The sequence below is a fragment of the Portunus trituberculatus genome, chromosome 25, assembly GCF_017591435.1.
Source record: "Portunus trituberculatus isolate SZX2019 chromosome 25, ASM1759143v1, whole genome shotgun sequence".
Classification (NCBI taxonomy): domain Eukaryota; kingdom Metazoa; phylum Arthropoda; class Malacostraca; order Decapoda; family Portunidae; genus Portunus; species Portunus trituberculatus.
In genome coordinates, this window is record NC_059279.1 from 2,365,442 (window position 1) to 2,380,512 (window position 15,071).

General features: G+C 39.7%; 1 protein-coding gene across 4 annotated transcripts; it reads left to right on the plus strand.

The window, feature by feature from the left end:
• The first annotated feature begins 2,266 nt into the window (after positions 1-2,266).
• On the plus strand, positions 2,267-15,016 carry LOC123508875 (transmembrane protein 62-like). Of its 4 annotated transcripts, none has more exons than XM_045262869.1 (14): positions 2,267-2,379; positions 3,488-3,762; positions 4,358-4,466; positions 4,737-4,874; positions 5,209-5,430; positions 5,886-6,099; positions 6,860-6,991; positions 7,854-8,031; positions 8,522-8,647; positions 8,992-9,079; positions 9,678-9,788; positions 10,223-10,341; positions 10,572-10,626; positions 11,045-15,016. In XM_045262869.1, exons 2-13 carry the CDS (start codon positions 3,502-3,504, stop codon positions 10,611-10,613), a joined length of 1,740 nt encoding a protein of 579 aa, XP_045118804.1. In that variant the 5' UTR covers positions 2,267-2,379; positions 3,488-3,501; the 3' UTR covers positions 10,614-10,626; positions 11,045-15,016. The 4 variants fall into 4 exon arrangements, with proteins under 4 accessions (XP_045118804.1, XP_045118805.1, XP_045118803.1 ...); XM_045262870.1 differs by having other exon boundaries at positions 2,271-2,379; positions 3,491-3,762; XM_045262868.1 differs by lacking the exon at positions 2,267-2,379 and adding an exon at positions 2,442-2,573 and having other exon boundaries at positions 3,491-3,762.
• The last annotated feature ends 55 nt before the right edge of the window (positions 15,017-15,071 follow it).

Consider the following 15,071-nt stretch of genomic DNA (forward strand, 5'->3'; position numbering starts at 1 on the left):
TGTGGTTAGAAATACTTGTTGCTGTAAGATGTACATTATCGATGGTGTTGATGTTTGTTTTATTCATCAAAACCGTTAAGTTACCATTGCCTTTATTTTAATTCCTGATAAATGAGACAATATAAGAAAATTAAATGAGGAACCGAGCGAAGGGATGATAATCGAAAATGGCAATACTGTCGTAAATGTTTCCTTTCTCGCAACGGGTTACAAATAACATCCCCCGATAACACAAATCGGTGCTAATTTTTACTGTTAAGCTCTCATTGATTGCTGTTCATCATCACCATTACAACAGAAGCCTTAATTATCTTCGCGTGTCAATAATAAGATTGGCGCCGAAAAACAATTACAAAGAACGTAACTATCGCATCGGACACTTCGGTAAACAGCATTCTTTCGCTACTTATCTATTTCTTTCTTTCAATGATATATGCAAAAACTCACGGTAAAAATTTACAATAGGTACTTAATGTGACAAATATGGCAGTGTGTCCCCTTAGATTTTTTTAAGAAAATGCTAAATTTGGTCGATTTCAGTTTACCCGACCAACTAAGCCAAAGCAAACTTAATTTAACCTAACCTAGCCCTAAACCCAACCTAACTTAACCTAAGACCCTGTTCACGCTAGTGTTTTGTCCTGCACACACACACACACACACACACACACACACACACACACACACACACACATGGTGGTTATACAGGAAAATCTGAACCCCCGAAAAACACATAAGTAAGATATTTGGATTAGCATATAAAATGTTGACTAACATTAGAGTAGCACTTCAATACTTGAACAAAGATATGATGAAAAAAATATTACCAACATGATATGTCCAAAGTTGGGATATGCAGCAGTGGTGAGGTCATCGAGCTTGAAAAAAGATATAAGATTAGAACGGATCCGGAAGATAGCCACAAAGATAGTGCCGGAACTAAAGGACCTAGCATATGAAGAAAGGCTGAAGGAGATGGGACTGCCAACCTTACAAGATAGATGAGAACGAGGAGACCTAATAACAGTGTAAAAAATGGTAAATGACATTGAAAAGATAGACAAGGAAGACCTGGTGCTGGTGACAGAAAAAAAAAACTGGAAGGACAAGAGGGCATGTAAAGAAGATTAGGATGAGGCAGTGAGTGAAGAATATTGTAAAATACAGTTTTCCACAGAACGGTGGAAACGTGAAATGCATTGAGTGAGGAAGTTGTTACAGCACATAATATGCATAACTTTAAAGAAAAATTGGATAAATGGAGACAGGACACTATATGAATCCCGCTGGAACCCTGTACAATACAACTAGGTAAGTACACACACACTGACTCTTCTCCTATAGTCCCATATAACCACACAGCTCATAAGGGCATAAATGAGCTTATTTAGAAATAAGTTTAGCTACATCCTGTATCTGACAATCCAACCCAATAACCTAAATCAACTAAACCAAACTTAACCTAACTTGGCACATCACAAATATAGATCTGACGTATAACATAGATAAGATACAGTGGAACGTACCAAGGGTCACTCATTATCTCGCAAATTACTTCCTGCCTCCACTTTTCCCTTCCACTTGTTTACTTGTTTCCCGCGCAATCTTCCCCCTCATGATTTCTACTCCAATAACCACCTTTGCACTATCTGACAGTCTTCCTTCATCACCTCATCTTGTTATTATGTCTTCTATTTACCTTTCTGGCCTGCAGTAGTGAAGGGAAACACGAAGAGTCAAGTCACACAAGAAGGAAAACACGACCGCTCTTTCACTTGCAAGGCGCGGGTGAGTCTGCCTGCTGTCGCCTGTCATAACTTGTCCACTCTCCTATGTCAATGTTTCAGGACTTCTTGTTATTCATTTTGTGATATTTCTGTTTAGGAAAATTCATTAAGTGGATGGTACAAGAACGTTTACTATGATTCTGTGAAGGAATATTTGACTCTTTCCTCTGATAAGTTTATAGGGATTGGTACGGTACATATTATTTTGCCTCTGACTACAGCTTTATTTACCTCGCTTCCCTGATTTGAAATATAATTAATAAGTAGGAAAAAAAAAACATATCCTCCTCCTCTTACTTTGAAATTACAACCTTCCTAAACCTGAAGAGACAGCCAATATAATTTCTGTTGTTCAATATTCACGCAATTAACAAAATAAAAAAAAATGCACATCAATTTATGCTATACTAATTCACTGATACCTTGAAAAAAAACTTGGAAAAACCCGAAAAACAATGAGAGAGAGAGAGAGAGAGAGCGTAACCAGGAGAGATGATAGATGTAACGATGAGGCTGGAGGGATGAAGATATTATACCACTGACACTATTCTCATAATGTTTGGCACACGTACAGATAACACACAAGTCTGAGGTAAGGATAGAGATAAAAGCATAAGAGGAGACACGAGAAGAGAGAGAGGGAGAGTAATGTCACTAGAGTGTGTGTGCGTGTGTGTGTCAGGTGTCAGTGAAGAGATGATGCATGTAAGGGTGGAATGGTGAAGGATGCTGTCATAACACTCCTCATGATGTTTGGTGCACGTACAGACAACACGCACATCTGAGGTAAGGATGCAAGGAAAAGGTGTGAAGAAAAACAGGGATAGATACTGTAATAGTTGTGTTTCTGTCATCTCTGTGTACGTCTCATGACAGTGCCTGCTCCTGTCATGTGCCGGTAATTAGTGAGAACAAGTGCCATGTGGGTAAATTTGCAGTTTTAACCAATATACTCTATCTTATATTTCTTTTGCCCTATGTCGAACAAGCTTGGGGACCTCATGGAAGGGCGGGGTTTAAATCTAATGTAACCTAACCTAACCTAACCTAACCCCCATTTTCAGATAGGGTAAAATGGGGTTAGAAATGCTCGTAGAAGTGTGATCTGGACCGTGAGGATGTGTATAGTTACGTGTGGTGTATTGGTTCAAACTTCAGTAATTCCGCCATGTGGTGTGTAAATATTGTGTGTTCTCTTTGGTCCTTCACGGTTCTGCATGGTAGGTCTGTCCTTCCTTCCCCCTCCATCCCTCAAACAAGCCTAGGAGTGGGGATTCAGGGTGGGGAAAGCAAAATTAGTCAAAACTTGGACAACCATGATGATATCTAACGATGAAGCGTCATATTGTGGGTATATATTGAGGAAATTTCTGGCCATGATTAGTGACATGAACCTAATGTAACCTAAGTCATCCTAAACTAAATCAGAGGGGCCAAAGCTCCCTAGGAGCCCTTCAGGGATACTAACCTGACTTAACAGAATACCTTTATGGAAAGTACAATTTGAAGTGGAGGCACAGTTTGAAAAGTTGACAGATTTATTAGAATGAGTAAATTTCTTCTTATTTTAAAACCTGACAAGCTCTTTTTTGCCTTCAGTTCTATTCACAAAAGTGGGAAAATTTATTGGTTAAGTCAATACAAACCACTCGCTGAATGACCGCCACCACCACCACCACCACTTCCTTGTCTTGCCACAGCAGCACCGTTGGCCATGCTGTGGATGCGAGCCATAACACCCCGTGGGCGGCGGGTGTACCTGGCAGCGGCAACAGCCCTGTGCCTGGCCTCTGCAACCCTCCTGGTACTGCGGTCCTGGGCTGCACGGCTGTCTCTCCCCACCCTGGACTTGACAGAGCAGCAGTACCAGGCAAACAACCACTACTTGGACTCCAGCTACCTGCGCTATTCCAAGCAAGAGCGGGAACAGCGCATTGAGAAGGAGAGTGCCAAGAAGATCACCTGGCTAGTTCAGGTACTAATGTGTTACCTTTTGAACTGTCATTGATTCTGATATATAAAAGATGAAAAACAAAACTCCAATTTGGATTTCATGTATTGCACTATTTTCTAGTGTATGCATTTCATTGTCTGAGCTACACATATCCAGTTCTTATCAAAGTTAATGGACTTTCTGCTGATGCTACTTTGTCACTTCATTTTGTCTATTGTAAGTTTGTGTATTTCTGAGGTATGAGCTAAGAGAGGGAAGGGAAGGTTTAATGTACAGCTACTCTTTGTTTCTTGGTGGAGGGTATGAATGAAGAGATCAGTGGAGCGAGAGAGAGAGCACATTATCCATCCTGACAATTTCTTCACAAACAGCCAGAATGCCATAATTATTTAGTTGAAGTGGATAATCTGCCAATATCACAGTGTCTATAAGGCCTTCTGACATTTGAATACTTGATAAGATATAATCACTTGAAGTTTTGCAAAGTTTGGATGCATTTACTGACAAAGTTTGGGAATGGCATATTCTGCTCCTGCATTTGGCTGTCAAATGCTGTGTTATGCCTGTAGTGCTTGTGGAGATGCAGTGCTGTGTTAGTGATGCCTCTGTGTTCCAGGTGTCAGATCTCCACCTCCGGACCGGTGCGGCTGATGAGGTACAACACTTTCAGGAGTTTGTGGATGATGTCATTATGCTGCTGAGGCCTCCTGCTGTGCTGGTGACAGGTGCTGCTGCTGCTATGTCTCTCTCTTTCTCTCTTTAATGCTCCTCAATTTGTATATATTCTTGTTTTCAGCTTTAATTTACTAACTTGCTATTTTGTCATAGTGTATGGTATCTTAACAGAAATGTTCTTTTCTTATTAATGTTTGTTTTTTTCTGTTATTCTTGTATATTTTGTATCAATATTTGTATTATGATTTTTTTTTTACATGGATTTTAAAACTAGTTTAGTATGGCACTGTACACTAACGTGTCAATTAATTTGTCTTCAGGTGACTTGACCAACAGCAAAACCTTTGGAGTGAAGCTTGCACAGTTGCCGCAGGAATGGGATTTGTACCAGCGTTCAGTGAAGGATCGTCTGACGCTGCACAACACCACACACTGGCTTGACCTTCCAGGGAACCATGGTGAGTCACCCACCTGCATTAGTGGTTGGAGGTGCCTCTCCTCTTTCTGCTGTTCTTATTTGCTTACATACTTCTTTTATGCCAAGCCTGCATTAACATTGGAAAAAATAATATGAGATTAAAAACTTCCTGGTTGTAATTTCTGTTTGTTTGAAGGAGTTGTTTTTTTTAAGCACTGCTGCCCTTGGAAGTGTTGCTGCCCTTGGAAGTGTTGTGCTAGTTAAAGGTGTTTTACATCTTGTGAATATATTTTCTTTTGTGGAGAGCCTTAATCTGAATCTGCAATATCACTAGTGGGATCTTCAGCCTTTTTAAATAATGTTCTTCACATCAGACAACTTTGATGAGGTGCAACACTCCCACTTCAAGGCCCACGCAATACAGTCACACCTCGGCGACCCCAAACGTAGGCTTGGCACGACGGTCCCTGGCAGTGATGGACACAATGTCACCCTACTCCCCATCGATGCCTCACTCATGCCAGGCATCAGGGCCTTCAACTTCCTGGGCTACCTCTCAGAACAGGAGTACTCCAGGATCCAGGAGGCTGCTATCAGTGAGTCTTACTAGAAATAAACCATCCTGGAGGTGGTTCATGGTTCACTGAATATTTGTAAGGAAAAATTTGTAATAATATTCTAAAATCTGTTTTATAAATAGCAAGATATAATAGATCACCTTACATCTTAGATGGTATATTGATTCTCTGGAATAGAATGATAATTTAGCAGTATCATTACCACCATGCAGATCAAAATTCTTTACATCCATGAAAAATTAATTTCAGCACTGTCAACTGTGTGAAAAGCTAGATTCTTTTGTAACTATACTTGTACATTTTCAATTTCTTGACTGTTAGTGAAGAGACGTTTGTTCACTGCTCCACTCTTTTGTAGGTGGAGATCATACTCAAAACTTATATCAAACTCTTCTAAGATGAGAAGATGGAAGAATTAAAGGATTAAGTAAGCAAGATGGAGTCACCCCCTCACCACTACTATACCATTTCAGAGGCACGTGCAAAGGGTGAGGTGGTGGTGTTTTATGGCCATTACCCAAGTAACAGCATTGTGTCACCTAGGGATGTGAAGAAGCTCCTCTCCCTTGGTGTGGCTTACCTGTGTGGCCACCTGCACACCGCCTTTGGCTTCCTGGACCCCATGTGGACCAGACACTCCTCTGGCCTGCTGGAGGTGGAGCTGGCAGACTGGTATCGGAATCATAGGTATCTTTTACTCAGTGTTTTGTTACTCCCTGAAACATACAGAGGTGAAGGTGGTGATTGTGGTGGCATTGAATTACTCTGGCACCTAAAAATTACAGTGAAGATGAAGTTATTTGAAAGTTAATAAAGAAGTGGACATACAGTGTTAAAAATATGGATGGACAATTAAGGTGACATGATAGCAGACAAGGGATGATAAAGATAGATGAGACAGGCAGAGAACTAAAGGGAGAGATGAGCCTGAAAACTGTGTGTGTGGAGGGGCTGAATAGGTGAGAAGTGAAGGTACTGATGTGCTGTAGTGGAATCATAGGAGCTGAAGATGTTGTTGGTGATTATCTTGGATCTTTAGTAGGTGGACTCTGATAGGTGGAAATAGGTAGATAAGTTTCATAAAGGGACGGTCACATGTAGGTCAGTCTGATGGCTTGTTGCTGCTTCCATTATTTTCTTATGTTCTTAACTCTTTCAGTACTGGGACACTTTTTTTAACCTTGAGATTTGTGTATGCTTACACCATTTTATTGACATTAGGAAGGGTCTGTGGAGATCAGAATATTAATGGCCACAGTCTTCACTATTTTAATCCCCCACTTAAGTTTCTGAGGCTGTTTAAATCACCAAATATTAAGCAGAATGAATATGGTAACATGTCATGGTACTGGAGGGCTTAATTGTACTGGTATCATAGTTTCCAGATTTAGCTTCACCAGACCAAGGGGTTAGTAATGCTAGGTCCACATGGCTCCTCCCTCCACAGATTCCGCATCTTATCTGTGGACAATGACCGAGTGAACTGGGTGGATGTGGTGCACCCTTCCTGGCCAGTGGTGATGGTAGCTCGGGTGCAGCGCTACACCATGGGCCACGGTGCCTTCAGATACATGTTGAAGTGAGTGCCACTGCTGTGTCTTGAAGGGAGGCAGGCAAACAAGTCAGCTTCACTCTAAGACACCAGGATAGATTTGTTTTGTGCACCCAGTCAAGTATCTAACATCACTTCTGACTGAGCTATGAAACCTTGTCCAAATCTTCAGTCCTTATAATGAATCCTTTCTTTCACATCACTAACAATTTATTTATTTATTTTATTTATTTATTTTTTTTTTTTATATATATAAGAGGGGAAACTGGCCAAGGGCAACAAAAAATTTAAAAAGGCCCACTTAATTGCCAGTTCCCTTAGAGATCAATAGAGTTAGCTTTGAATGCTCCTGTAACCAACTATACTACAGCCACTACCTTCTTAGTACCTTGCTAACGTTGGCAAAGCACAACTAAACAGAACACGTAACATGATATTGGGAACAGAATTGCTTCTCTAATGCATAACGGGGCTTATTAGGATGCATAACATGACAGTATGATTTTAATTTTTTCTCTTATTCATAACAGAATTTAGCAGAACGTACAACATGATAAAACAATTTGAATTACTTCTCATATTCAAAACCTTAGTATAAATAGAGGAAGACAGCCTTGGTATGTGTATGTAGCTATATGTATGACCACTACCTATTTAAAACAATAGTATAGCTCCGGCAGGGACTCAGCAGGGAACGAACCTGCAACCAACGATAAGTAATAACCAATTATATGCATGGGGTTTGTGTATGAATGCTACCTATTGAGAACATTATATAGGGGAAACAGCCTTGGTATGTGTATGTAGCAATGTGTATGAATGCTACCTATTCAAAACAGTATGAATAGAGAAAAGCAGCTTTGGTATGAGTATGACTGGTACTCTTCAGGCTGCTGGTGTTCAGTAACGAGGAGGTGCTCTCTGTGTCAGTGAGGGTGGACGACAACCTGGGCCACTGGATCACATGTCAACACAGGTCCGGGCCGCTCTACACCGCCACTGTGGACATCCAGCTGGAGGCATGGGACCCACAGATCTCTGAAAAGGACTTTGTCAAAACACTGCAGGTTGGAAGCATTTTCCTGGAGGAGAATTGTTTGATTTCCTTCACCTTTTATGACTAATCTGAGTTTATTGTCTCCATTTAACTTCAGAATTTTTTATAGTAATGATGATTTTTATTTGTTTTGATTGCGATTGGTTGATTTTATGTTCCTCTCTTTATTTGTATGTATATGTGTGTGTGTTTATGTGTGTTGGGGATTGAAGTGAGACCAAAAGAGATTGTTTATTCATTAATTTGTTTGCAAAATTATTGTATTAACAACCATGTAGTACAAAAGATGATAAAACAAGAATATGATAAAATGATAAGACAAGTATGTACAATCAGCTCACCTTTAAATTTTGTCTAGATAAAGCACAACTTGCACAGATTTCTGAGAGAGAGAGAGAGAGAGAGAGAGAGAGAGAGAGAGAGATTGAGATTGAGATTGAGATTGACATTGACTGACTGACTTACTGACTGAACCTCCTAACTTGTGTCATGTTCCTCAGGTACTGGTTGGTAACACATCTGGCAGCAAGTCTCTCCTGAGGGTGGGGATGGATGGCACTGGGTTTGAGCGTCCCCAGCCGTCCTTCCTGGCCACTTCCCTCCTCTCTGTCAACTTTCATGACATGGTAATTGCTTCCTGCTTTCACTGGGAATCGCAGTTAATAATGATTTCAATTAGAAGTTTGATTTTCTTCATCTTTTATGATTGATCTAAGTTTATTGTCTCCATTAAGCTTTAAATTTTTTCTAGTAATGATGTTTATATTTGTTAGATTAAGAGTGAGCAGACCAGTTTTTATTTTGTAACTGATTAAAATTTTATCATCTGAGTTTTGTCTCTATTTAACTTTTGAATTTTTTATAGTAATAATGTGTATATTTGATAGATTAAAAGTAAGTAGACTATAGTTGTATATTGATAGTTGTTATTTCAGTATTTGTAATTGTGTTGTTTTTTCTGTCCCTCAAGTTCCTGTTTGTGTATGTGATGGGCATCGGGTCATGCTGTCTGCTGCTGTGTTGCTGCTGCCTCCTGCTGGTGATGGTGAGGAAGCAAGGTGGGCAAGAGGAAGGAAACTGCTCTTGTATTTTGATCTTATATTACCTGCTGAAGAAAGATTGCAGGTTCAGGTGAAGGGATTGTGCATAACTTAGACACCTTGCTGGCAGGTTCAGAAGGAATTGTGCATAACTTACAGACCTTGCTGGCAGGTTTAGAAGGAATTGTACATAACTTACAGACCTTATAGGAGAACATATCAAAACTCCTGTCATTGCAATACCTAGGAGGAAATTTTAAATGTTTGCCAGCAGAGTAGATCAGATTATTCATTGTTGACATGTTTACTGTTTGACGGTAATGGTGTTGATATGAGTTACTGTGCTTCTAGTTTGTCATATATGAAAATGTACTCGTCTTACAAATTAATTCAGTCTCAGTTGCATTATATGTTTGTGCTGCTTAGTGTGTCAAGGATGAGAATTGAGCTTGTCTGAGTGCATTGATCATCCTGTGAGAGTGAGAGAGAGAGAGAAAGAGAGAGAGCATTGTGATCATGTGTCTAATAGTGAATTGTGTGTTTGTGTTTGTATTCATTGTTTGTCTGAGTGCATTGGATACCACATGAGTTTGCTGTGTGTCTCTGTGTGTTGCAGTGAGGTGTGTTCAGATGCTACCCAAGAAGTTGATCAACATTGCATCCAGTCTGAGTCATAAGCAGCTTGTGTTCACCCTCCTCCTGGTCTTCCTCCTCTACCCCAGCATAGGTTAGTGTGTCTCATTCTCTCCTTCACTGCTCACAAGTATTTGACCTGAAGGGGAGGAAAATTGTTCTTGATATTGTCACTATAGATAAGCAGGAATGAAGACATTTGCTCCCTAATTTTGGCTAATGCTTTTCTATCTTCTAGAGGACCAGCACACAAATGGACTTTTTTTTTTTTTTTTTTTTTTTTTTCCTCCTAAATAAAAAAAAAAACTAAAAAATCAGGCCTAAAGTATCTTTGGTTTTTCATGACTGTCCTCTCATTACAATTGCATTTTCCATATTATCCTGAAATTTCTGTGCTTTCTTTCATTTACATGTCTTTAAAGTTAATTCAGTATTTCATTAGTTTTTCTTCAGGTCTTCAAAAGGTAAAATTAATTGACTTGCATGAAAAGAACCATCACCTTCACTCATGCCTGGTTGTGTGTTCAGGTCCATGGTACATTGGGCCGCTGGCAAGAGAAGAGTTTGGTGCGGTGTTCATGTGGGGAATATTCGTAGAGTCCTCAACACTTCCTGGCCAACTCACCTACCCTGATGCATTCTTCCTGGTGAGACACAGCCTTTGTCACAGGTTTCTTCTGTTCTTGGTGCTGTCATGGTCAGTGGTCACTCAGCATCACACTCACTACCACTGTGTTTAATGCTCTCTCTTAAACCAATTATATATTTAAGCTGTTGCCTTAGAAGTGTTAAAAAATGTATTATAGAAAATCATTTTAAATTTGATAATAAGCTTTTTTTTCTGATGTATTCATTTTATGTTTTTTTTTTCCCACAGTGGCTTACATTGCAACTTCCTGTCTTTGCCATCATCTTCTGAAAAAAATGCTGAGGTATGTGTGTCAACCCTTACCTAATAATGTAGCGTTTAGAATGAGGTGTAGCACAGTGAGCCATGAGAGAGTTCCTTTCTGTTGGAGGCTGACGTGGCTAAGAGTGTGAATGATGGAGATATGCGTGTATAGTATCTTGTTTGGGCTACCCTCTGTGGGATTGCCAGTTTGCTACACAGATAGATGTAGAATTAAAGTGGGTGCTGCTGGACTTACTATATTACATAATAGAAAAATTACCCTTCTTTTTAGTACTCTAGGCCATCTTCTTTTTCATACAAAAGACTCAGTACAAAAATTATAATGAGATGGACTTGACTCACAACCACAGATCCAGAGAAGCCACAATACAATAGAGAGAGAAACTTACAGCAACAGACTCACAGGAGCTGCATTACTAGTCCATCATTCCTTGCAGCTACGAGTCCGCCCGGCACCGGTGTGGCAAGTGGCTGGTGTTGGGGATGGGGGTCACTTTGGCAGGACAGGTTCCTGGGATTCTGGCCTGGCTTATCCTCGACTCCATCCTCCTGAATGGCCCACTGCGACTCCTCCTCTCACTCCTTGCCATTGTCCTCTGGAAGCTCTGAAAGGGACATCTGCAGGAAGTGAGAAAAAAAGTGACGATTGCAAGAAGAGTAAAGGAGATATTGTAAGAGAATAAAGGAGACAGAACAGTGAAGGAAAGGGGAGAAAAAAAAGTGACAATTGCAAGAAAAGTAAAGGAAATATTGTAAGGGAATAAAGGAGACAGAACAGTGAAGGAATATGGTAAAAGGGGAGCAGCAGAAATTAAATGTTTTTGATAAGAAGGACATTGGTTAGCAAGTGAAGAAGGATTAAAAGAGGTGTTGATCTGTGGAAGGGAAAAGTGAGAAGAGAGGAAATTTGAAGATATTAAAAACAAATTGAAAAGACAAATGATGAAGAGGAGGTCAAAAGATAAAAGATAAAATGGCAGAGAAATTTGACTTAAAATTAGAGAAGAAGAATTAGTAAAATGATTAGTTGAATATGAATTAGCAGATTTAGAAAGGAAAAGGAGAAAAATGAGATGAAGAAGAGTTTGTGGGTGATGAAAAACAGAGAAGAAAGAGGAAGGAAACAAAATATAGCACAACAAATACTGAGAGAAAAGTGTGGAGCAGAGGAGAAAGTATGAAAAGAGGGAGATGCTACAAGAATATAAGAATGAACAGGAGACAAAGGAAAAAAGAAAACTGAAAAAAAAATTACCAAGAGCTATTTCCAACCATCATGGCAATGTTGAGAATTTATTTGAGTGATTTATTTACTTATTTATTTCTTTTTATTTTTGTGCGATTCATAACAGTGATGACTAGATTCACCCTAATTCCTTTCTCTGCTCATTATTCTGTAGCCACTATTATGTTGTTGGGAGGGAGGCACAAAATTTATGGGCATCTCACACCATGGGCATTGCTGACACATGCTTCACTAATCAGGTCTTATTGATTGTATCCTTGTGACTCTTCCCTTCTATTATCAGGGAGTTGACTTGAAGTGATATAGTTATTCTGGGATTTTTGAGAAAGACATTTTATAAAACTCCTTCATCCATAGAGTTAGTTAGAAGTTGAGGAAATGGCATTCACTTCCACTGGTTGTTTGCATTTACTCTCAATCTGAAGTCCTCCCATATGCTGATTATCTTACAGAATCAGGTGAATGCCAGGTACTTGGCAGGCAAATGAAGCTTTAAGAGTGTGAAAGAACATTGAATACAGGGATAAGGAATGCAACATATTACAAAGTCTGATTGTAACTTTACCTCCTTGTCTCGGCCTCATGTTACTTGTTACTGACTCTTGATAAGGCCAAGAAAAAACTATTATACTATTCACATGACTAGAAGCCTGTTAGCCACTAGATCCTCAGTAACTGCCTGGCTTTAAATGTCAGAAATGGCCTTCATGGTTTGGGAAGGTAACTTTGTAAGGGTCATGAAACAGGAAAGAAAAAAGACAGCATTCTCATCATGGTTCCTTACAACTTATAGACATCCTAAGTCTTACATGTGTGTGAACCTTGGTGTGTCATTTTGGTGCTTGTTTTTGTAGAGATTTGAGTGACTAATGCAAGCAGTTTGTATTAATGCATCTTGTGATCTGATGTATATTATTTGCTGTTGTGTCTCTTTTGCCTTTGTTTATTTGCATGAGATTTGTAAAGTGTTGTGTATTTGCAAGATTTATGTTAATAAGGACCTTAGGTGTTATGTCTTGTGTGTGTGTGTGTGTGTGTGTGTGTGTGTGTGTGTGTGTGTGTGTGTGTGTGTGTGTGTGTCCAGCTGGCCATGATCTACTCCTAGGCTTATGATTATAAGGTGTGTCTCATTATTTATCCCCATCTTGGTGATGATCTTCTACAACTTGGTCTCATTTTCTATGTTATTTGTTAAGTCTGTGAACATTTAAGGTTTGTGTAGGAGAGACAGAGAGAAGCTTTACTGTGTGCTTAGCTATGCAATTGTACAAGGAATGTAAATATTGTACTTATTGGCTGAATATTTATAAACTGTATGACCCAGATGATTATGTAAGGACCCCAAACAAAGAACTTCATCAGCTGTATTGAGCTATTTTGTGTCTTTTCAGGTATGGGGTCACTGAGAACTGAGATGTAATCAGGTCTGATAGTTGGTTGTATTTGTTGGTGTTGGTGGGTTGGTGGCCGAGGTTGTGATGGATTGTGTATCATATGTCTCAACTACTTACAGCAGCCCATCTTCCAAGTACAGTGATATACTCATATGATTGTTATCCTTACAATTTGAGAACTTATTTTCCATTGAACATGGGCTGCTGATTTAACTTATTTTCTAGTCACTATAGTTCACTCTTGTGGTAAGCATGTTGTCAATATTTATCTTCTTTTCTCTGTAATGTATGTATTCCCCTGTGGTAACACCATCTAAGGGTACAGCCAGCATGTGGGTTTAGATTTTGGGGGTAGAGAACTTGGCTCCTTGAGGGACTCCCTTGTGTATTTGGTGAGGTTAGGTGCAAAAACAAAATTGTGTTTATCTGGCATTCCTTGAGGACACAGGGATGCTAGTTTCAAGCAGCACCTGTCTCCTCTACCTTTACTCCACTGAATACCTTTTGTCATTGTCATTCCTTAGTCAATCCTGTACTGCTTGTATCCTCAAAAATCTCATTCCTCTCCTATTTACCTTTTTACATTGTTGACGATTATCTTAATGCCATTCCTTGGTATTGTTAGGATGGATGTCAGGTGATTGTATCAGCCAGCACCCATACATGTGCTGTAGGTCCTGCTGTGTTTTCTGCTGTTTAATCACTGGCAGAGTTATTGGCATGCTATTTTACTCAGTTAAAAACTGTTTAATGAATAGTTCTAAATGATATTGCAGAATTTTACTGGTATAGTCTTGACTCAGCTCAGCCTAGTCATGGTAATATACATGATATTACAGTTTTAAGAGTCAGTATAAAGCCTTTCAGTAGCACATTGAGTGTCACCCTGTATTCATCATGCAGTGATCAGTGTCTCCTTATGTAGGAAACTTTGACATCAGTAGACATGTAGACCGAAAACCTCAGCCCATCGCAGGGCTTACAAGGTCTTCCAAGTGAATGTAATGTGCATGAATGTAAGTTAAAGGTAGAGGTAACAACACATGTTTGTATGCTGAAGAGAGAATCCAGTCATGGTTTGGCTGGAAGAGTTTTGTAGCACTAGACTTTATCAAACAAAGCAGGGATTCCCAGCCCTTGTTCCCTCAGAGAAACCCAGAGCCATACCCAGAGCTTGTAAGTCATGAAGGAGTCCAGTACAGTGTAAGTTGCAATTTGTTAGATTTGAGTTTCATTGAGTGTAGAACTTGTAATCAGCAATGTCATTCATTTACATGGCAGGAGGGCGACATGGGCCTCCAGTGTACTGTAATGGGCCCTGATGGTGGCTGCTGGGTGTGCCCTGGGGAATGTACCTACTCTGTAATGACAAGTGGCATGGAAATGTGTTCTCTGGCAAGGACATCAATGATCTATCTGAACGCCTTGCTCTCTGGTACTGGCTGCCTCTGTATGCCAGTAACAGGGCAGACATTAGTGCTGCAAGTGACACCCTAACATCACTCATCAAAGATTGATGATAGAGGTCACCAGGATCATTGGAGGAAGAATTTGCCCTTGTGTCTTATGTATAATAAATAGGTATATAAGAGGAGTGGTGATGAGGCATACAAACCAAGGATGACAAACAGACAGACAGACAGATGTAGTAGGTAGTCTTTACACCTTAATACAGACAACAGTGTATTAGTGGAGTCTTATGTATTATCCACTTGTAGTGAGGTGTTCTGAATCTCTTGGCTTGAAATAAAAAAAAAAAATGAAAGCAATACCTGTGAGTTATATTCATTCAATCATTATCATGTATATGGCACAAACAGCAGT

Coding starts and splice junctions, on each gene's coding strand:
- LOC123508875 (XM_045262869.1), top strand. CDS start 3,502: ATGCTGTGGATGCGAGCCATAACACCCCGTGGGCGGCGGGTGTACCTG. Junction 3,763..4,357: donor AGATCACCTGGCTAGTTCAG/GTACTAATGTGT, acceptor TCTGTGTTCCAG/GTGTCAGATCTCCACCTCCG. Junction 6,100..6,859: donor GACTGGTATCGGAATCATAG/GTATCTTTTACT, acceptor CTCCCTCCACAG/ATTCCGCATCTTATCTGTGG.